The sequence below is a fragment of the Salmo salar genome, chromosome ssa11 (assembly GCF_905237065.1).
Source record: "Salmo salar chromosome ssa11, Ssal_v3.1, whole genome shotgun sequence".
NCBI classification, from domain to species: domain Eukaryota; kingdom Metazoa; phylum Chordata; class Actinopteri; order Salmoniformes; family Salmonidae; genus Salmo; species Salmo salar.
In genome coordinates this window covers 65,438,098-65,460,342 of record NC_059452.1, presented here as the reverse complement: position 1 = coordinate 65,460,342, position 22,245 = coordinate 65,438,098, and the positions used below count along the sequence as shown (strand labels likewise).

General features: G+C 41.7%; 1 protein-coding gene across 1 annotated transcript in view; it reads left to right on the top strand.

Annotated features, from left to right (window-relative positions):
- Positions 1–11,036: 11,036 nt before the first annotated feature.
- Positions 11,037–22,245, top strand: part of LOC106563009 (neuropeptide FF receptor 2) — a 29,663-nt gene continuing 18,454 nt past the window's right edge. The window contains exon 1 of the mRNA XM_014128182.2: positions 11,037–11,396. Coding sequence (XP_013983657.2) covers positions 11,039–11,396 — 358 coding nt within the window. The 5' untranslated portion in view covers positions 11,037–11,038. The remainder of the gene's footprint in view (positions 11,397–22,245) is intronic.

The window sequence follows — 22,245 nt, the reverse complement described above, 5'->3', positions numbered from 1 at the left end:
AGGGGTTACATATGTGTCTAAAGAAGGACAAATATTTAGTGTTCTCATATCACCTAGAGATAGGACAGACACTTTAAAACCTTATTCCTTATGATTTATTTTTTGACTGTCTTTTTTGCCACTTATGAATGTGTTAGTATAGGCCAAATTCAATATTCTGTCAGTTCATTTCTAAATGTAAAATGTAAAATCAAATAGCTAAATGATCCATTGTATGACCATCTTAAAACAATTCCATATGTTAGCTTAGTACCCCCCACAACGGCTTTGACTTTTAGAGGCTAGAGCACATCACACCCTGCACACAGTGTTGGAGTGGTGCCTGGAGAAGTGGGTATACTCTAATACTGCCCAAAATTTTCCAAACGGCCCGCCCAACGAAAGAAAGGGACCCTGTCTGAAAAATGATATGAAAAAAAGTGACATGTCCCCACTACACCACTGACTGTCAGTGACTGGCATAACAAGAGAAAAACAGCTGATGCACAACCAAATTTCGAAATTGCACCTCATGTATTCTAATGTTCTAACTCTCAACAGTAACAGAGAGAGAGAAAGACAGCAGTGCAAATGAATATTATTTGAATTTATTTAACTTTTATTTAACTAACAAGTCAGTTAAGAACAAATTCTTATTTACAATCACGGCCTACATACTTAGACTTCAGTATTTCAACAACTCTTCTCTTCCAACTTGTTAGGCAATCATATGTACCTACGTGGGAAGGATGGCCAGCCACACAGGAGGGTGATTTTTACTAAGGAGGAGAAGGATGCTGGCCCTTTCATGGTGATGCGCATGATTGCCAAAATCAACCTACGCTTCTTCTGACAGGGAATTGTCTAGGAGGTGGACAGCTGGGCAAGTGAATTTTGTTTATCAATCACATTCTATTATATCTGAAATTATTATGGTTTCAGTGAATGTCATATCAGAGAGCACACAATGTTTCAATTTGTCACCTTTTGCTTTAAGGTCAGGAACCTGTCTAGCCTGCCAGAAGTTTGAGAGGGCGAAGACCGTGGCGCCGGAGTTGAAGCCCATCAAAGTTGTTTCACCATGGCACATGATCAGTAAGTGTCCCAATTCAAATTTTGCACTGATAAATTGTTTTGTAATGGTTACTTTATTTGACCACAGCAGAGTTCAAGGAGGTATGTGTGTGTTTCAGTATCCTTACAAATATGAAAATATGCATACTGTATGACACAGATATAGGTAAGAATAAAGTAATCTTCTCCCTAACACTTTAAATGTTAGGGATGGACCTCATCGGACCCTTCACGAAATCCAGAAATGTCAACAGCTGGTGTCTGACGGAGACCGATCACTGGGTGGAGGCAATACCCATTAAGGTCAGTAAAGAAAGAGTACGTGTTTAACTCTAAATTCCCTTCTTTAACCCATTAAAAAGCGTGCTAGGAACCAAAAAATGATTTTTGTTTTTGTATGATACCCATCAAGGACGAGACTGGCGAGGCCACTTCCAAGGCGATGGTGGACATCTTCAACACCCACAGTTCTCCTGAGGTCATCTTGAGTGACCGAAGTCATGAACGCTGGAACAATGTACTGATGTTATAGGTTATATTCTGTTACCAATGGTTTGTTTTATTTATTTTTTACAATTTGTTTTTGTTTTTCCATGGTACATAATCAGACAGATTTTAATATCTTACATTGTCAATAGATATCGCTTTCCTACCCCCTCCTCCAGGTTTGGTGAATGGACCAACAAGACTGCCATGGGCAAGTCCCTTGACTAGTACCAGGAATGGTGGGAGAACAAATTGAAAGGTAATTCTCTTTGCACACAACAGCAGCAAATCAGCTAATGTTCTCCCAATGCTAAAGGGTGGAGATCCCTCAGATGCTAATAACTATCGTCCTATCTCCAAACTCACTATCCTGGCCAAAGTCTATGAATCCCTAGTGAACTCACAGTTAAAACACTTCTTAATTGAAAAGAACATACTGAGCGGGGTTCAGTCTGGCTTTAGATCGGGGCACAGCACCACAACTGCAGCTATGGTAGTGGCAAATTACATCATAAATGCACTTGAATTGACCATGTTGCTAGCTAGACTAAGTAACATTGGTCTCAGTGAAGGGGCAGTAAATTGGTTTAGGAACTATTTTCCTGAAAGAATACAATGTGTATATACTGATAATCACAAGTCTAGCTTTGTTGAGGTTAATAGAGGTGTGCCCCAGGGTTCTATTTTAGCTCCTGTGTTGTTCTCCATTTGTATGGAAGATCTGGGAAATGGGATGCAGCCAGCAAAATTGCATCTATATGCAGATGATACAGTTATATATGAATGTGCTCCATCTCTGGTTCAGGCTGTTGAAGAGCTCCATACTGCTTTTCAGTCACTGCAGGCCTCCCTTTATGGCCTCAAACTGGTCTTGAATGTACAAAAATCATGACCTTTAGCAGAGCTTGCACTCAGCCAAGAAGGTTAGCATTGTCACATCTGGTGGCTTATCCATTGAAAAAGTGTCATGCAACAAATACCTACAGTTGAAGTCGGAGGTTTACAAACACCTTAGCCAAATAAATTTAAACTCAGTTTTTCACAATTCCTGATATTTAATCCAAGTACAAATTCCCTGTTTTACATCAGTTAGGATCACCACTTTATATTAAGAACGTGACATGTCAGAATAATAGTAGAGAGAATGATTTATTTCAGCTTATATTTATTTCATCACAGTCCCAGTGGGTCAGAAATGAACATACACTCAATTAGTATTTGGTAGCATTGCCTTTAAATTGTTTAACTTGGGTCAAATGTTTTGGGTAGCCTTCCACAAACTTCCCACAATAAGTTGGGTGAATTTTGGTCCATTCCTCCTGACAGAGCTAGTGTAACTGAGTCAGATTTGTAGGCCTCCTTGCTCGCACGCACCTTTTCAGTTCTGCCCACAAATTTTCTATGGGATTGAGGACAGGGCTTGGCCACTCCAATACCTTGACTTTGTTGTCCTTAAGCCATTTTGCCACAACTTTGGAAGTGTGCTTGGGGTCATTGTCCATTTGGAAGACCCATTTGCGACCAAGCTTTAACTTCCTGACTGATGTCTTGAGATGTTTTTTTAATATATCCACCTCATTTTCCTACCTCATGATGCCATCTATTTCGTGAAGTGCACCAGTCCCTCCTGCAGCAAAGCAACGCCACAACATGATGCTGCCACCCCTGTGCTTCACGGTTGGGATGGTGTTCTTCGGCTTGCAAGCATCCCCCTTTTTCCTCTAAACATAACGATGGTCATTATGGCCAAACAGTTCTATTTTTGTTTCGTCAAACCAGAGGACATTTCTCTAAAAAGTACGATTTTTGTCCCCATGTGCAGTTGAAAACCGTAGTCTGGATTTTTTAGGACGGTTTTAGAGCAGTGGCTTCTTCCTTGCTGAGCGGCCTTTCAGGTTTTGTCGATATAGGACTCGTTTTGTTGTGGATATAGATACTTTTGTACCCGTTTCCTCCAGCATCTTGACAAGGTCCTTTGCTGTTGTTCTTGGATTGATTTGCACTTTTTGCACCAAAGTACGTTCATCTCTAGGAGACAGAACGCGTCTTCTTGCTAAGCGGTATGATGGCTGTGTGGTCCCATGGTGTTTATACTTGCGTATTATTGTTTGTACAGATGAACGCGGTACCTTCAGGCGTTTGGAAATTTCTCCCAAGGATGAACCAGACTTGTGGAGGTCTACAATTGTTTTTCTGAAGTCTTGGCTGATTCCTTTTGATTTTCCCATGATGTCAAGCAATGAGGCACTGAGTTTGAAGGTAGGCCTTGACATACATCGGCAGGTACACCTCCAATTGACTCAAATGATGTCAATTAGACTATCAGAATCTTGTAAAGCCATGACATAATTTTCGGGAATTTTCCAAGCTGTTTAAAGGCACAGTCAACTTAGTGTATGTAAACTTCTGACCCACTGGAATTGTGATACAGTGAATTATAAGTGAAATAATCTGTCTGTAAACAATTGTTGGAAAAATGACTTGTGTCATGCATTAAGTAGATGTCCTAACCGACTTGCTAAAACTATAGTTTGTTAACAAGAAATTTGTGGACTGGTTGAAAAATGAGTTTAAATGACTCTAACCTAAGTGTATGTAAACTTCCGACTACAACTGTTCATGTATATTCAACCAAAAGAGCAATGAGAGATAGCATTTTTTTATCATAATAGAGTGAAAATAAGGGAAGGGCAGGTTAAAATGACAGCCAGACAAGCCAGTATATGAATCAAACGGATTTACATATGAATGGGGTGGAAATTAGCTGGCTGATTTGTAAGGTAAGTAACTTTAATGTGTCAAGCAGATTACACGTTTTATTTGCCATTTCCGAAAAGTAGTAACGTTTAAGACATGGATTTTGTGTTGTAATGTTAACAAGGTACCCAAAAGTAGTTTGAAGTAATGTTTTCATTTTATTAACTAAAAAGAACTTGTTTAAACAGCGAAACTGTCACGGAAATCAGGCTTGTTTGCATAGCGATGATGAAAATAACATAATTTAGGCTGTAATGATCTCAAAATTTCGAATCATTAGGTCATCACACCATTGATATAGCAACGGATGCTAATAGTTCATTGAATCCCATTGTAACGCAGGTGGACACTTTTTGGTCGGGGGACATTATTTGGGATGACAGGCCCCCTAATGGCTGGGGCGGTAAGTGACCACTTATGTCGCTTATGCTTGGAGCCGGCCTTGTCATACACGTTCAGTATGTTTGAGCTTGCCTTTCCTCCTCTCTCAATCATCAAACACACAGCAGGGCACAAATTGACTGTAGTTAATTATGGTAGTCTATTAAGCCATGGTTAGGGACCAAGGATGAAGCATTTGACATGGATTTATGTTCCAAGAACCACATGGTGCCATCTTCCTCTGTAATGTTCAGTAAAGACCTCCTGAATTAATGTACTGACCATGTAATGGCTTGCACTTCCATGTGCAGTCATCTTGGCTAGAGAACACAGCATACACCTGGGTTCAAATATTATTAACATCTTTGAAATACTTTGAGCGTTTGCTTTGTCAAAAGATTAGTATTTCGGCCCATAATCCTAGCACACAATGACTACATCGAGCTTGTGACTCTACAAACTTATTGGATGCATTTGCAGTTCGTTTTGGTTGTGTTTCAGATGATTTGGGGCCCAAAAGAAATGAATGGTAAATAATGTATTGTGTAATTTTGGAGACACGTTTATTGTGAATAAGAATAGAATATGTATCTAAACACTTCTACATTAATGCGGATGCTATAGGAGTGTGCCGATCTAGTAATCATATCCGTTTTATTACACTTGATACTCATAATCGGATTTACTGGTGAACGGCAAACCCGGAAGTGTGCTTTAAATGCCGGAAAGCCTAAACCTTAAATCTGCATTACTACGCTCAGAGTGCATCATTATGTTCCATCACTCATTCACAAACATTGTTCAAAGTTTAACGACCCCGACAGATGAAAATGCAAATTAGGGCCATTTACTTACTTAGTCCTATTCAATTATCAAAGAAATAGGCTAATAAATACCCTAATGCATGGCTGGTTACTACGGACTGAATTTATTACAGACATTAGATGAAGGTAGGCTAATTGGCTTGCCCCATATATTATTTCGCTTTTGAGAGGAGCAAAGCTTTTTCCTCCAGACTCGAATGTCACAACATTTGTACAATCAAAATAAACTATCTGCATTTATAATTAGATGTTCTAATGATGTGTTGCTCGTTAAACATGCTTGGGCTAGAATAAATAATACTAGCAAGATGCATGGGCTTGGATCACGACATAACGATAGACGTCATCAGCAATGGAGTATTTATAGGGACAGACATAGTAGGCCTACTAAACAATGCCAAGTAGACAGACAAAAACAACCATACGGCATCAGCAAGGTCTACTGAAAATAACTACATTGAACAACGACTAGCTACGGATTCATACATGATGTTTGGAGAAGGCGAGATTTATGCCCCGATTGACTCTGAGTGAGTGAAACAAAATGACCCAATACATTATTTACCATTCACAAAATAATCTGAAACACAACCAAAACGAACTGCAAATGCATCCAACAAATTTGGAGATTCACAAGCTTGATGTAGTCATTGCGTGCTAGGAATGTGGGACCAAGTACTAAACTTTTGACTACCTTATTTATAAGAATCTTTAGGGGTGTAAATGCTTTTGACACCTTCCTTCTTGAGAAAAAACAACATCTCTTTCTCTGAGCAATTGTAAAATAATATCATTCACCCCCCCCCAAAAAAAATGTGTATACAATATCGCTCAGTATTTTAATGATTTATTTTATACAGTCATTATTTCTCATCTTTAAGTCAATCTCGACAAACAGAAAATACATCCCTTCCTACCTTCTAGGCTTACCAAGTGTCAAAGGCCTGACTTGACAATCTCAGAATGTCATTAAACTTTTTGTTGTTTTGTAACAGATGTCTCTTTCCATTTATAAAATGGCCGCTGTACAGTTTGGATTGATTGATTTTATTTTACATTTTTGACACCCAACATTTTTGACACCCTGTTTATTGTGGTGTTGGAAAAGGCAAACCATGATATTGAAACACCCGAAGTCGGTATGCTTTGATTATTGGTTTTGTGGAGAGTTGGCACAGAAACCTGTTGGTGGAAAATTTGTTGCATATATATTATATAATTATAAATATGGCATCAAAATGTTGAAAATCTGATTTCCCCCTAGCTGATCATTGTCTGCAGCTGGCTTTGATCGTAGTTTAGGCATAATAAAACAATCAGGTAGACTTGTTTGTGGTGGTCAGCGAACCCTTAACCTTCTGGCCCGTAGCCTTGTGCGGCATTTACTGTGCCAGAAAAGCATGAATGTGCCAACGTCGACATCCATGTTTATTAACAGGGTCCTACAGTTATTGTTATTTGTGATCATAAACATTATTTTGAGTTAATTCTTTGAGGGGGGCATTTCATATTTTACAGTACAAAGAGCAGTGCTGCTAGCCACAACCGTATTAAGTCCCGTGTGGCTAGAGCATGGTGTTTGCAACACCAGGGTTGTGGGTTCGATTCCCACGGGGGACCAGTACGGAGAAAAAATGTATGAAATGTATGCATTCACTACTGTAAGTCGCTCTGGATAAGAGCGTCTGCTAAATGACTAATATGTAAAAAGTAAACAAACCATCAATCTCGACAAACCATCAGTATCATAACAGCGGCACGCACTTTACCTACCTGCCCTGCAATTCTGCGCTTCTTGTTATTGGATTTATTTGTGCCAAAGCGTGCGGAGCGACAACAGTCAGTCCGTGTCTCTCTTCTCGGTCGTTGCTATGTACAGATCTTCTTCATAGCAGTGCTCTCGTTCAGAAGTGAGCACATCTATCTCTTTGGACTTTTGACTCTTCCTCTTCTAGTTTTCTACATCACCTTTTGGAAGGAAATACTATCAGTTGGACATTTTATGAAGTTCTTAAGGTAAGGTAAGATCTTTATTTCATTTTTTTGGTAACACTTTAGTTGACACCTAGCGTTATAACACGTTATGACACGGTCATAACCATGTCATAATATGGTCATGACACATTTTTAGACCGGTTGTGACATATATTGCGTTATTTTATGGCTGATTATGACACCTACATAAGAGTGTCCAAACCCACAAAACCTACCACAGTAGTTATTGTAGGGCTGGTTATGAAACCTACATAAGAGGTTCAAGACCCACAAAACCTACCACACAAGGCAAGACATTCCATCACACCATAGCATACTTGTCAACAGTATTTTTATGTTATATCAAATTTTCTGAAATTGACGATATTAAATGGTAATTGTGTACACATTGATGTCAAACATGCACCTACAACAAAGCTCTGTTGCTGATGAATGCAAGAGCAGATTTCAGGAGCAGGGCAAGACATCCTCTTTTAACTGATGACTGACTGACATAAGGACATGTACTTTGGTAGGCCTATCTGGCTTACATGATTCTGATGTTTATAATGCTTATTGACAGTGTCCTAAAGTGCATTTTCTACAAGTTCTTTAAAATCTGATGAAAAAAACATGACCGTAAAAAATGTATACAAGTTACAATAAAGGATTTAAGGAACACACCTTCAAACAAAAGGAAACTTCTTGGCAGGGAAAAAATGTGAATAAATGTGGGTTTTGACACTTATGTAGTTGTCATAATTAGCCATAAAATAATGCAATATACAACATGTGTAAATATATGGGTCATGACGGTAATGACCATATTATGACAGGTTATGACCATGTCATAATGTGTTATGATGCTAGGTGTCAAGTATAGTGTTACCATTTTTTTTCTCTTCTTCTAAATGTTAGAAAGTAATGATGAATCATCAAAGCATTATGCCTATCCATTGAAAAATAATTTTGCCTTTATTACATTTCAAAACGCATACAAATGGTCACTTTTCAAAGCGAGATGACGACTGCCATCACATGGTCCATAATCAACCTAATTATATGACTGACCTTCGTTGATACTCTACAACTGCAGATTTAAGTTGTAGTGTCAGAGTTCAGTGGGTAGATGGCCTACAGTGTATACGACTGTCTTTCTGATCAATGGCAGGTGGTATAGCAGTCTACCCACTCCCATCCATCTAATTTCAGCTAGAGATTGGCACAATTAAGTTTATAGTTCAGGAACTGAAAAATAATTTTTGTGAATGTAATTAAAAATAGATATTTCATTACATATTGAATTCTAACATCTACATGAGTTAAATTTGAATTATTTCCATAACTGCCGTTGTCCACTGTCCTGTGGTGCTGAATGCTGGAACCTCGGAACGCCGCGATCGACGTTGTGCGAGGTTCTGAAATCTCTCTTGATTTCTTCACATCGGGCATTCTGTGTTATGTGCAGAGGGTGACTCACTGCTTCTCAGTCATTCTGCTTGCTGATCTTAATATCTTGGTTTTGATCTGGTCTTGGATCTGGTCATGTCCAGTTGTTGACTGGAGGTTGTAGAGGATTACAGATGAGTTTATCTGTGTTTAGCCTGGGTTCAATTAGTATTTGTGATCTTTCAGATAATTTAGCTGTACTTGATTGAGCTTGCCTGGTGCAATGCAACCAATTAAATAAACCCACTAGAGCAAACCCCACTTGGCACTCCAGGCAGTCAAAGTTTTAAAACTTAAAAAAAAAAACCCAGATCTGCCCAGGAGACAGCTCTAGAGAATATGCTGATTGAAATTCAGAATGAGATTGCTACGGTAAATTCCATCAGCGGGTCTGACCTGTGGCTTAAGTAATGAAGTGCTGCAGGTTAACTGACAGCATCTGGAAGTCAGTCTGATCTGATCATTTCTCATGTTGGTGGTGTTTTGTTCAAATCCAATTGAACTTCTTCACTTACCTTTCTTTAGAAGTAAAGAGCAAAGTAAGGATGAAAGTGCACACAGGTGGTATGTGAAGTCTTTTAGCTAGAAAGGAGGACTTCAAAACTATTTGTCAACTCTGTTAAAATTTCACATGTGAAAGTTAACAAAAGCCTAAAGGAGTGTACTATTTCAATCATTGGCAGTTTGGAACTTCAGAGAGAAAAGAGCTTGATATCATGGATAATTCTCTCCAGTCAAATATTTGAGAAATTTGCTAATTATTTGAAGTGATGTGATTGATCGCTTTGATGCCTTGGTGCACAGAGGGGTACCAGCATGTCAGCAGAATATCACCATAAAAAATACATAGACATTTTTCACTCGAGCTCGTGTGTGTGTGTGTGTGTGTGTGTGTGCCTGTGAGTGAAGTTGAGAGACAGCATACACTTGACGGAATCCTCACACAATCATCAAAGCAGAAAATTGTTCTAGTTGATTTCTGGAGACTAGGTTGTGTATGTAATGGTGACCAATCACTATCCAGTGTGATAGTGAGTGTGAGTGTGATATTGCCTTTTATTACCTGTAGATTGTGAAGGCTTTAACCTTTCTGAGTATGGGCTTTCTTGATTGGATGATTTTGTAAATAGGATGTTTGTCACGCCCTGACCTTAGAGAGACGTTTTATTTCTATTTGGTTAGGTCAGGGTGTGATGTGGGGTGGGCATTCTATGTTGTCTATTTCTTTGTTTTTGGCCGAGTATGGCTCGTAATCAGAGGCAGCTGTCTATCGTTGTCTCTGATTGGGAATCATACTTAGGCAGCCTTTTCCCACCTGTGTTTTGTGGTTAGTTGTTTTCTGTTTCGAATCTGTACCTGACAGAACTGTGCGCTTTTGTTTCATTTTTGTTTGAGTGTTTTTGGTGAAAATAAAACATCATGAACACTTTCCACGCTGCGCTTTGGTCTCATTCCGACGACAGCTGTTACAACGTTTCTAACAGTCTCAGCACATGGTCCTGGTAATTTAAATCTGAATGACTTGAATGGTTGAAATGGTTACACCCAGTGATGTAGTGGTAAAATAATAGGTGGGTGAATGCTGATAGCCATTCAGGATTGTTTAAAGAAGTAATGCTCCATATACTTTTAATGCATTTTCCCGCAAAAGGTGGGTAAACGCTTGAGCAAAATAAGAAAGGTTCCGTAAATGGCATTTACTTGCGTTTACCCTCCACTACAGCACTGTTTACGCCTCCCTCCACTTACTGCCACATACACACATCCATAGAGACCTACAGTACACACAATGTAAGATTTATCACATATGGTGTTCTGTATGTCAATGGTAAGCGCCTTCAGGTTCAACGCCACAATAGAAAGATGGCTTTTGACGGAGAAAAAAATGAAATATGAAAATAGCCAGACTGTTGCACATCATCTCTACCAGAACTTTTCTTTTGTCAACCACTACAGTATATTCACAAGGTGTCCAACATGACAAATCATTTCACTATCTGTACAGCACAAAGAAACCCACAATCTAAAACCACCATCTCGCTGTCATACTCTCCCTCCCATTTTCTCTTTCTCTCTCTTTCCCTCACCCCCTCAATCCCTCCTCAGATTCCACCATGACGCAGACCCTGGATCCCAACTGCTCCAACAGCTCAGAAGACTGGAACACCTTTTACTTCAACTCCTCAAGGGACCCCCAATACCTCCAATACCCACCCTACCACTACACCCAACAGAATATCACCTACGTGGACTTGTACCTCCACGAGCCCTTGGTGGCGGTAGTCTTCATCGTGTCCTATCTGCTGATCTTCCTGGTCTGTATGGTGGGGAATGGTGTGGTGTGTTTCATCGTGCTGCGGAGCAAGAATATGAGGACAGTCACCAACCTCTTCATACTCAATCTGGCTATTAGTGATTTGTTGGTTGGCATATTCTGTATGCCCACTACCCTGGTGGACAACATCATAACAGGTTAGTACTCAAAGGCCTCCGAACCCTTACCTTAACCCTGACCCTAACCCTCAACCACAACACTAACCATAGCTTCATGTCCAAACTTCGGCTCAACCTTAACCCTTCACAATTGCAGGATTTCCCACAGCTGTGGAGGGCACCTGGGCAGGCAATCAACAGGCAGTGGTTGGTAAGGACGTGGGCGCACTAGCTCTCTCTGTCCTTATAGGACACCTGGTAGAAGCGCTGCCTCCTGACCCAAAGGTCTTGAGTTTGGGCCTCGCTGCAGCCCATGTAATACGTGGGTGAAAAGTACATTATCAAACATCCACTTTGGTCACCCATCCATGGGACTCCACCTTGACTCTCTACAGCCAGACCTCCAGGGACATAGATCCACAATCTCTACCCACTCACATTCCCTCTCACTGGGCCTGAGAGTGCACCTGCGGTCAGGGCTCTAAAAAATAAACATTTTGGTCGCATACGCTCCTAAGTATTTTGTTGCGCTATTTTGGGAACCCCGTGCGCTTAGACCAGTGCTACCAATTAATTGTTTTAATTTAGAGCCCTGCCTGAGGTGCTGGTAACCCGGGACTTAGAGGCTGACTTGGGGGTCATCTGGAGGGAGTGAGAACCAGGCGTGGGAAACACCCAGCCCTTCCCCAATAGCTGCCTGCACCTTTACTAGGGCCAGGTAAAAAAGAAAACTCGACCCTCCACAGGGTTTCGCCGGAGGGCTTATTTTGTTGTCGAAAACCAGTACCTGTCTGGTCGACCCTTGAACTAAGTGGGGCTACTAAGGGAGAGGCCGCAAAGTCGACATAAGCCCTGGTACCCACAGAGGTTCAGTTTTGCCCCGTCAGTGGTGGTCAAACACCCAGGTTGAAACATAAGCGTTAATAAATCAAAATGAAAGTCTAGAAACATATTTCCCCATAATCAGATACATTTTTAGATAAAGTTAAATATAGGCTAACCATATTAGAAGGTGAGGACAGCAGGGGCTGGGAGAGTGCTTTTCGACCTGAAGGCCCGGCCCAGGAATAAGATTGGGGGCGAGAGGTTATTGTCACAGTGTCCCATGAGGGTCCCGGGTGAGACGGAAACCAATCAGATCAGTGTTTCAATTCCAGAGGGAGGCACTAGAGCTAGTCGGGCGCAACCCAGAAAAATGGGGGGGATATGGGGAGCCGGGGAGCAGAGTCAGAGCCAAAGCCGGTGGGAGTGAGCCACACTGCACTACACTGCCAACAACAGAGGTTTGAATTAGGCAGCGCTTAGCAGAGTACAACAGGGAACTAAGTGGGAATACCCGGTTCACCAGCAACCCCCAATCCCCTTCGAATGCAGCCTTGATGCCGTGCATAACGAGGAAAGGGGAGAGAGTCAGTCGGGGCGCAACCCAGGCTATGGGAACCAAAAGGTCTGTGTTGGGAGAGAGAGGTGGTTCACCAGCGACCCCCAATCCCCTTCGGAAGTGGCCGTGAGGCCGTGCGTAATGGGGAGATGGGGAGAGCCAGTTGGGCACAACCCAGGCAAAATGGTGAGATGCGGGGACCCGGGACGCAGAGTCAGGTGGGTGCCTCCCTCCGAGACGAGAAGAGAAAGGAGGAGTGCACGGGGGAGAAGGGAGAGAGCCGAGACCCCCTCTCTTTACCACCGAGCCGTCCTGGTCTACACTTAGGAGGACGAAGGCCACACGGAGGCGGCCTGCTACTGCCCCAACTGCAAAAATCCAGGGGTTCCGATTGATGGCAAAGCAACCCTCAGACAGGCATAGCCCCAGGAGGAACCTGGGGCAGCAAGGTGTTTTCACCATTTTGTTTTTACGCGTAGGCTAGTGGCTAGACGGAGAAAGGGGGAGAGCCAGTCTGGCACAATCAAATCAAACTTTATTTGTCACATGCGCCAAATACAACAATTGTAGACCTTACCGTGAAATGCTTACTTACAAGCCATTAACCAACAGTGCAGTTCAGGAAGAATTAAATATTTACCAAATAAACTAAAGTAAAAAATAATAAAAAGTAACGCAATAACATAACAATAAACGGGGTTATATAAAGGGGGTACATGTACCGAGTCAGTGTGCGGGGGTACAGGTTAGAGGTAATTTGTACATGTAGGTAGGGGTGAGGTGACTATGCATAGATAATAAACAGCGAGTAGCAGTAGTGTACAAAACAAATGGAGGGGCGTCAATGTAATAGTCCAGTGGCCATTTGATTAATTGTTCAGCAGCCTTATGGCTTGGGGGTAGAAGCTGTTAAGTAGCCCTTTGGTCCTAGACTTGGTGCTCCGGTACCGGTTGCCATGCGGTAGCAGAGAAAACAGTATGACTTATGTGACTGGAGTCTCTGACAATTTTATGGGCTTTCCTCTGACACCGCCTATTATATAGGTCCTGGACTGCAGGAAGCTTGGCCCCAGTGATGTACTGACCTGTACGCACTACCCTCTGTAGCGCCTTACGGTCAGACGCCGAGCAGTTGCCATACTGCTCGGTGATGCAACCAGTCAGGATGCTCTCGATGGTGCCACTGTATAACTTTTTGAGGATTTGGGGACCCATGCCTAATCTTTTCAGCCTCCTGAGTGGGAAAAGGTTTTGTCGTGCCCTCTTCACGACTGTCTTGGTGTGTTTTGACTATGGTAGATCATTGGTGATGTGGACACCAAGGAACTTGAAACTCTCGACCCGCTCCACTACAGCTCTGTTGATGTTAATGGGGGCCTGTTTGGCCCGCCTTTTCCTGTAGTCTACAATCAGCTCCTTTGTCTTGTACATTGAGGGAGAGGTTGCTGTCCTGGCACCACACTGCCAGTTCCCTGAACTCCTCCCTATAGGCCATTCCAGGTGATGGGAACCAACAGGTCCGTGTTGGGAGAGAAAGTTGGGAAGACCCGGTTCACCAGCGACCCCCAATCGACCCCCAACAAGTCCGTATTGGGAGAGATACAAGCATATAAATATCAGGGATTTACTTTAGTAGGAACCGCATACTGGATCCATGCACCTGGTATCCGAGCGGGATAGGGGGAAAGCTCCAGGGGCCCCCGAGTGTGTGCTGGGGTTCCATGGCTTTGTTGGGGGAGATCCCGACTGGGGAGACCAAGGCCCCTACCCGGGGTCAGTCACTGGGGGGAGACACTGGCCATTTTAGAGCAGTTTAACCGCGGGCACCCAATACCTGGTCACCCAATATAAATCAATAGGAGCACTCTGAAAAATGACAGTCCCACTTTTCAACCTTCTCCCTTGGCCCTCTATGGAGCTCTAGACAGGCTCCCACTGACATGGTGACTTCTGGCCCCCTTGAGGCACCCACTTTCTGTGTTTCACTCCTGCCTCACCCTCTGGAGCTCCATGCCTTACACTGGAGCTCCACAGCCTAAGCCCAGAGCTCTAGGCCTACACTCGAAGCCTGCCCTCCATGCCTGCCCTGCCTATCCACCTGCCTGCCCTCTTGCCTGACCTCTCCCTGGGCCTGAGACCATGGCCTACTCCCTAAGCCCACCCTATGGAGCTCCACACTGTTGTTCACAGTTCAGCCCTGCACATGGTAACCCACCCTTAAGAATGAATGAAAGATCCGGGGCCAGGGAGGGCTGGGGCAGACCAAATAAAGACCATCTGATTAAATCAAGGACACAAACTCAATAAAATGATGCACAATTATAATTTATTCTCAATTTATTTTGAATCAGCATTCTTGCTTTTCTGGGCAACCTGACAGAATTCTAATAACGATTCTGTGTATCCAAACTGCAATTCAAAGTGTGAATTCACCATTCCTCGATCTGTGAAGCTATCTTGGGTGAAATTTAATGTTGAAATTGAACGCCTTAGACTTCCAAAAGTCACATCACAGCCCATACTCTTCAAATATTTCCCCCACGCTTACGCCTTGCCCCGCCAGCTAAAGAAAAAGGTATTGGATCCCTAATAACCACTTAGAGAGGGGTGGATTCGGTGGAAGTGCTGTAGCCAGTCAAATCCCTCTTCCGACAAGACAATTTGAGATTCCCCGGAAGCATAATTGGTTTTGTGAGTAAAAACACAGAGTTGTTACCCCTGGTCCTCTGGAACCACTTCTGAAGAATGTTTTTCATTGAAAGACGAGAAGCCCCCTATGGGACCCTATCTGATTGCAAGGGCCAGTACTCAACCCTTGTTTGATCGAACCGCTGCTTTTTTGTAAGAACGTCTGCAGCTGTACGGGGATTAGCAGAAGGGGTTGAACATAACAATTGGAAATGATTTTTGTTCTGAACAGAACCACTATTTTTTTCATTCCGTTCCACTCTCCCGAGTAGCAAAATAAAGTACCGGTTTATATTGTTCCTTTCTGTTCCATTTTTAACCTTTAAAATCTAGTGTTTTTTTTACATTTAGCTCATTAAAATACTTCACCAATCAGTGCGGATAGAGCAGCTTGCTATGGAGCGAACAAGCTACCTAGTTATTTACAGACAAGTGTAGGGCGCGAGATGAGACTGAAATTTTGCACGTGGGGAGAGAGGAAGAGAGGGTGGAACAGGAGGCTTGGCTTGAATCCCTGGGCACCTTGTAATGACATTCTTATTTTATTATGCAAAAAAATTGAATCTGTGAGATAATCTGCTCCTACAATTCTGTGTTGATTTTCTTCATTTTAGGCTCAAAAGAAGCGTCATCCTCACATTCGGCTGGCCACTTTTATTCCTCTGTTCCCTGGTAGCGTAGAGATGTTAAAAGTCTGCTCAAAAGTCATGAACAGTCAAAATCATGTTTTCATGGAATTTGATGATATTTGGATGAAACCAGATCAAAGTATGATGACTAAAAGAAAAATGACTGTTGCTTATACATTAATTAAGTTTGATCATAAAGTTACTGGTCCCTTCCTCCATGTCAAACACTTGGATTCAGGAGGCGGGATTATTAAGGGGCTAGGGTGACATCACCCTAACTCTCATTTTAATACACCAATGGTAACATGATATTCTCTTACCTCATTTGAATAAGTACCACCTAGTAACCAGCATCGGAGAAGGTGTGTTTGTGGAGGGACGTGATTTATATAACTAGATAGCTACTCTACTGGTGCCAAAATTTGACTGTAGGGTGTCAGCAAATATAATTAAAAGTTTACACTATCCATCTATGGCAAAGATATTTAAATGTCTCCCCTTTCATCTGTATCTGATGTTAGCTAGTTACTGTCTAGCTAGGTCTTCAGCCAGCAGGGAACAAAAGGTGGGGAAGGGTCGTTAAAAACTCTACCAGTTGTCATTTCAACACATCAATCAGTGTTGCTGTGAACTGCGACACAAGAGACATGCCAAATGGGAGATATATAAATCATTTACATAATTGATGAAATTTCAATGTTGTCTGAGTTGTTTTGTACATCAGCAAATTTTCTTGAGATCATTTTTTTTTGCAATACTGCTCACTGCATCCAAGTTTCTTGACATAGGAGTTTCAAAGAGCTGTCAATAAAGGCGAGCTCATGAATACAAACTCTCCGCCCACTTAGCATGTCTTTTCTAACTTCCTGGTAGTTAGCCATGAGTGAATAAGTACATTTTCTCAAATTCTGAGCGTTTCTATCCCCCAAGAATAGTCACTCAAAAGCTATTTTACATGGGAATCAGAATAACTGTTCGGGACCTATAAAAAAAGATGGTCTTTAAACTAAAAGTTTTAGGCAGTATAGATCATATATAAGTAGATAATAGCCTAATACACATTCAATCACCAACAGTCAAGTCAGATGCATGGCACCATTATAGTTTAGTTTGCGCTAATTTGCAGCACATATGCCTACAATCATTTCTTGATCCAACGGTTGGATATCAACCATTAGAAATGGCAAATCAGTCATTCTAAAGCATTTGCTATAGCTATAACATTGTACAACATTGACAGACAACTAAGGAAGAGAATAGACACGGGAAAATAAATTGATAATCTATATTATAACACAGTAAGCCATTTTAAGACCAGAAGAAGAGCGTTGTCCTCTGACATACCTGTCAGGGTTTTTGCTGCTGGTCATTCGAGTCAAGTGCAGGAGAGCAGAGAATAGGTGATCAGGCGACTTTATTAGCCAAGAGCAACAAACAGACGGGCGCAAACAGCTCCAACTCAAGCCAACCGGCAAAAGTGACAAGCGCAAAATACTGTCAATAATAGAACAATAAGGTTCACCAATAATTCCCCAAATAGGGTACAGGCAATGCCCAGGGTGAAAAACCAGACTAGCGTGATACAACAAACACAAAACAAAAACAATTCCGCACAAAGACATGGGGGAACAGAGGAATATATATATATGCAAGGAATGTAAACCAGGTGTGTGGGGAACAAGACAAAACAAATGTAACAATGAAAAATGGAGCGGCGATGGCTAGAAGGCCGGTGACGTCGACCGCCGAACGCCGCCCGAACAAGGAGGGGAGCCGACTTCGGCGGAAGTCGTGACGATACCACTGGCCACTATACCACTGGCCACTATGGGAGATTTAGCTGTCATAATGCAAAGGAGCGTTTGTAGGCCAATTTTGAATCGGTAGACTGACTGCATTAATCATTATACTAATTTACTGGACAGTGAGCAATTGACAGTGAGCAAAATAACCATAGACAGGAAGTTGACAATGGCATATTAATAGGCATAAAGAAATTGTATTTCTACGGTTGCAGTCCTCAAAGATGAAATTGCATTGAATCAAATGAATCAGATGAAATGATTTACCACCCATAGGGCTAGGGTACTTCTAGTGCAGGGGTCGGCAACCTTTTTTTGTGTGGAGTGCCATTTTACAATTTATCCTACCATTTCTAACGATCTGCATGCCAGTTATGATGTTATATGTGCATTATAACTAATTGTGTTTGTTGAATGTCTGATTGCGGACACATGGATGCATTCCATAGCTCGCTAAACGGAGGTGCTGTCCATTTGCACAACCGAGCTCCACTAAAGGCCTACCTGCATCAGATGAGCAATGCCGCGCCAAGGCGCTGTCCAAGGTGTTGAATCCGGCGCCGTCTTCGCTCCTTTTCAAACGCATCTATAGATGTTTTTATTGTACTTTCTGATTTTCGCCATTGTTTGGTCGATATTGTTTGGCAAGCGTTCTTGATGATTGTAAGTCATTCCTTTGATGTTATGCCTAATTTCATTGCATTATGTGTATTTGTCTGACATGCAGTTGTGGTCAGCCGTTTTAATGCTATGGTCATTTTAATTTTGATGTATTCATTTGAATTCGGTCTTATTGTGACTTGATAAGATTGGCTTTATGTATGTTTTGTTTCGTAAAGCGGTCTAAGTAGTAGTTTTATGGTTTTGATTTATGGACAATATTCCTTTGATGTGTTTTATCTAGATAGAATCAAGATTTCAATTCAAGTGTCTTCTGCTGTTTTCAATTGCATTTATCAGACATTTCAATTGTTTATATGTGAACATTTCGTTGGAACACTTGGAAATATGATTTATGCAACTTTGTTTCTAACAATAATAATAATAATAATGTGTATAAATTGCTCCTCTTTCATGTGTTTTTGTGGAACAGTCCATTTCAATATAAGCTACAGAACTACAAAGGACTAATAATACATGTGACTAAAAAATACGATAATTTATTGAAAAATACAAGGTTCAATAAAAATAAACAACTAAGATGACTGTTAAGCCTACCAACAGCCCTGAACATAACTGAATGTAAAAAAAACCTCTTATTTCCATATTATCATCTCCGTATCTGTTGCTGAGAATCATAGCCTACTCCGTCTTCCATCCCCCCGTCTTATTCCAAATCCCCTGCAACACAAATACACGCACGTTCACATTAGTACTTGCTGAAATTTTCTGGCGTGAACATTACAAGGTTATATAATTTGGTGTTGAAAATCACATCTTACCAATTTAGTGTGATTCTTGTCCCTGCTTTCCATATCTGAGCTGCGTAATATCTATGCTATATTTGGAGACTTTGAGCTGCACACGGGACTCCGAGTGGTCCGTTGCCAGCCGGCGGCGTGAGGGGCTCAGGGTTGACTTCATGTGTGAAAAGATCTGTTCACATAGATACGTGGATCCAAATGCTGAAAGCATTGCACATATAACATTCTTCAGACTGTCAAATTTCACTGGCAGGCGCTTCCAACAGTGGATAATGTAGGCCCCCTGATCTCTATCAGTCCCTTCCGTTTTTTTGCGCAGCTCCGTCAATTTTGATGACCAAGGGAGGATGCCGTGAGCTCGATCAGCTGCATTTCAGAGTCCTCGATACCCATCCACTGAAACACAGACAGATCCAAGTCGCTCTCCTCAAAGTTGTCTGACTTGATCAAAAAAGAAAACATTGGGCCATGTTACGTGAAGTCTTGAAATCTTTCAGGGAACTCAGACTTCAGCTGCCCCATGTATGCTCCGATAACGTCAGCACTGACAGGGTGTGGTATTGACAGCCCTTTGAGTTGCTTGAAGTGCCGGAAAGTTCCACTTTGGATATCCCGCGAGTAGACTTCTATCTTGGCAACGAATACCTTCCATGCATTGATCAGATCTGGCACTGTTTAGCCTGCACCCTGCAGGCGCAGGTTGAGCTCAGTGAGGTGACCTGTTATATCAGTGAGAAACATCAATTTTACAAGCCAATCCTCATCCTCAAGCTTTGGGTAGTTTCGGACCTTTTCAGACAAAAACCTTTAACCGTATCCAAACACTTCACAAACCGTTCCAGAAACTTCCCTCCACTTAACCACCTGACACTGCAGTGAAGAGGCAATCCTTTGAGGATTTGTTCCATCTCTTCCAGCAGTGTCAAATTGTCTGTGTCAAAGATGAGCGAGCAACAAAGGAATTCACGATTTTAACTACAGTAGCCATCACAGTACCTAAATCGGAATTTGAAATATTGTAACATATTCTCTTGGTGAATGATACAGTGAAATTTAACCACAGGGTTGGCCAATCTTAACTTCAATCAGCGTTGCGAATCCTTTATGTTTCCCCACCATAGCGGGGGCACAGTCAGTTGTAATAGAGAATATGTTTTTAATATCGGCACCTCTCTCCTTTAAATGATCAGTGAAGGTTTTTGCTACATCTTCCCCTTCAGTAGTACCATGCAGGGGTTTTAGACAAAGGAGCTTGTCGCATACCTGCTCTGAGTCACAGTATCTTGCAACAACTGACAGACGTGGAATGCCATTCATATCCACACTCTCATCAAGAGCCACACTAAACGCAAGTGCATCTTTTAACACTACACTTTGCTGCTCCTTTATATTTTCAACCATCTCGGTAATGCCCCTTTCAACAATTCTGCCAGACACAGGCATGTATTTTATCTTTGAGATGACTGTGTCTTTGATAGGCAATCCATCAAATAAAGCCTGCGAAGTACTGAGGAAAGACTCCTTGATGTATTTCCCTTCAGTAAATGGTTTTCCATGTTTAGCAATGCACTGTGCAACTTCATAGCTCCCCCCTGTTGCTTGATTTTGACTGCATGTTGATTTTTTTAAACACACTTCTTTGCTTTTCATACCTGGACACGGCCATCTTGATTCATTCAGCCTTGCCCGCCTCATCCTTGAAGTTTTTCTCATGTCTCGTTTCAAAATAGACGCTGTGCACTTGACTTGACGTCCAACAAACAACAGTTTTACAACAGGGAATCCATATTCCGTTGTCCAAGAGGCAATACATGAGCGGAAATCTGCCTTATTTTTCATTGCTGATGAGATTTTGCGGCCTGAACTTTTTTAAATAACAAAAGAAAGCTTGCTAGCTCATAGCCATGTGAAAACGAATCTCTCATCTTCAGTGCTGCCTTGGTTTTGAATTTGGAGGGAGAGGCGAGGCGGGTCATCTTGCGCTGAACTAATAATATTAATCTCCTGCAAAATCATGAAAAGCCATTGGCCAGTCAGGATTGACATACCTTGGTAACTATAACATTGCGGTGAATATCAATGCAATTTCAAAACCAATGCATGCAATTTCAATCATTTTCTCCAGTTCATAAAAAAAAATTACCTGGTGAAAATAAGTGAGATAATAAACATCAAGCCAAGGCTTGGCAAGCCACACAAATAAATAATAATTTTTAAAAAGCCTTGGCGTGCTAAGGCAAATACCCTTGCATGCCAAGGCTGGCACCCTTGTTCTAGTGCATTATGTTATGACATGCATTATCTGACTTATACCTACAGAATTATATCTCAGGAGGAGCGGCTTCTGTGGAGGAACTTTGAATTTCTCTGAACTTCCGATTGGCTTAATGCTGGACCAGAGCTAGCTAACAAGCTTGTGTGTGCAGATCGGCACCAACATTTAAAATGACCTTTTTGTAGTTAATAAATCCAATGTGAAACAATAGTATCTTTAACTAGCATTGAAAAAGTTAATCCATTCTTCTCTAATAAAAAATAAATATTCAGAGGGGGAAGGTAGGCTACACACGCACCCGCTGGCAGATTTTCAGCTGGCAGGCAGACACTGGAAGAAGTTTCTGAGTGACAGGCGCTTTGTTGTTTTTTTGTGGAACATAAAATAATGTTATTAACCGGTTCCCATGCTTTAAAAATAATGATTCAGGAACAGTATAGATCACTTAATTCCCGGTTCTGTTTCTGTTCCTTGAAAATGTTTGTTATTTTCCAGTTTTCAATTCTGCTCTCTGAACCGGTTCCAACCCCTGGTTACATTGACATTTACATTTAAGTCATTTAGCAGACGCTCTTATCCAGAGCGACTTACAAATTGGTGCATTCACCTTATGATATCCAGTGGAACAACCACTTTACAATAGTACATCTATATCTTTTTTTTTTGTTGGGGGGGGGTTAGAAGGGTTA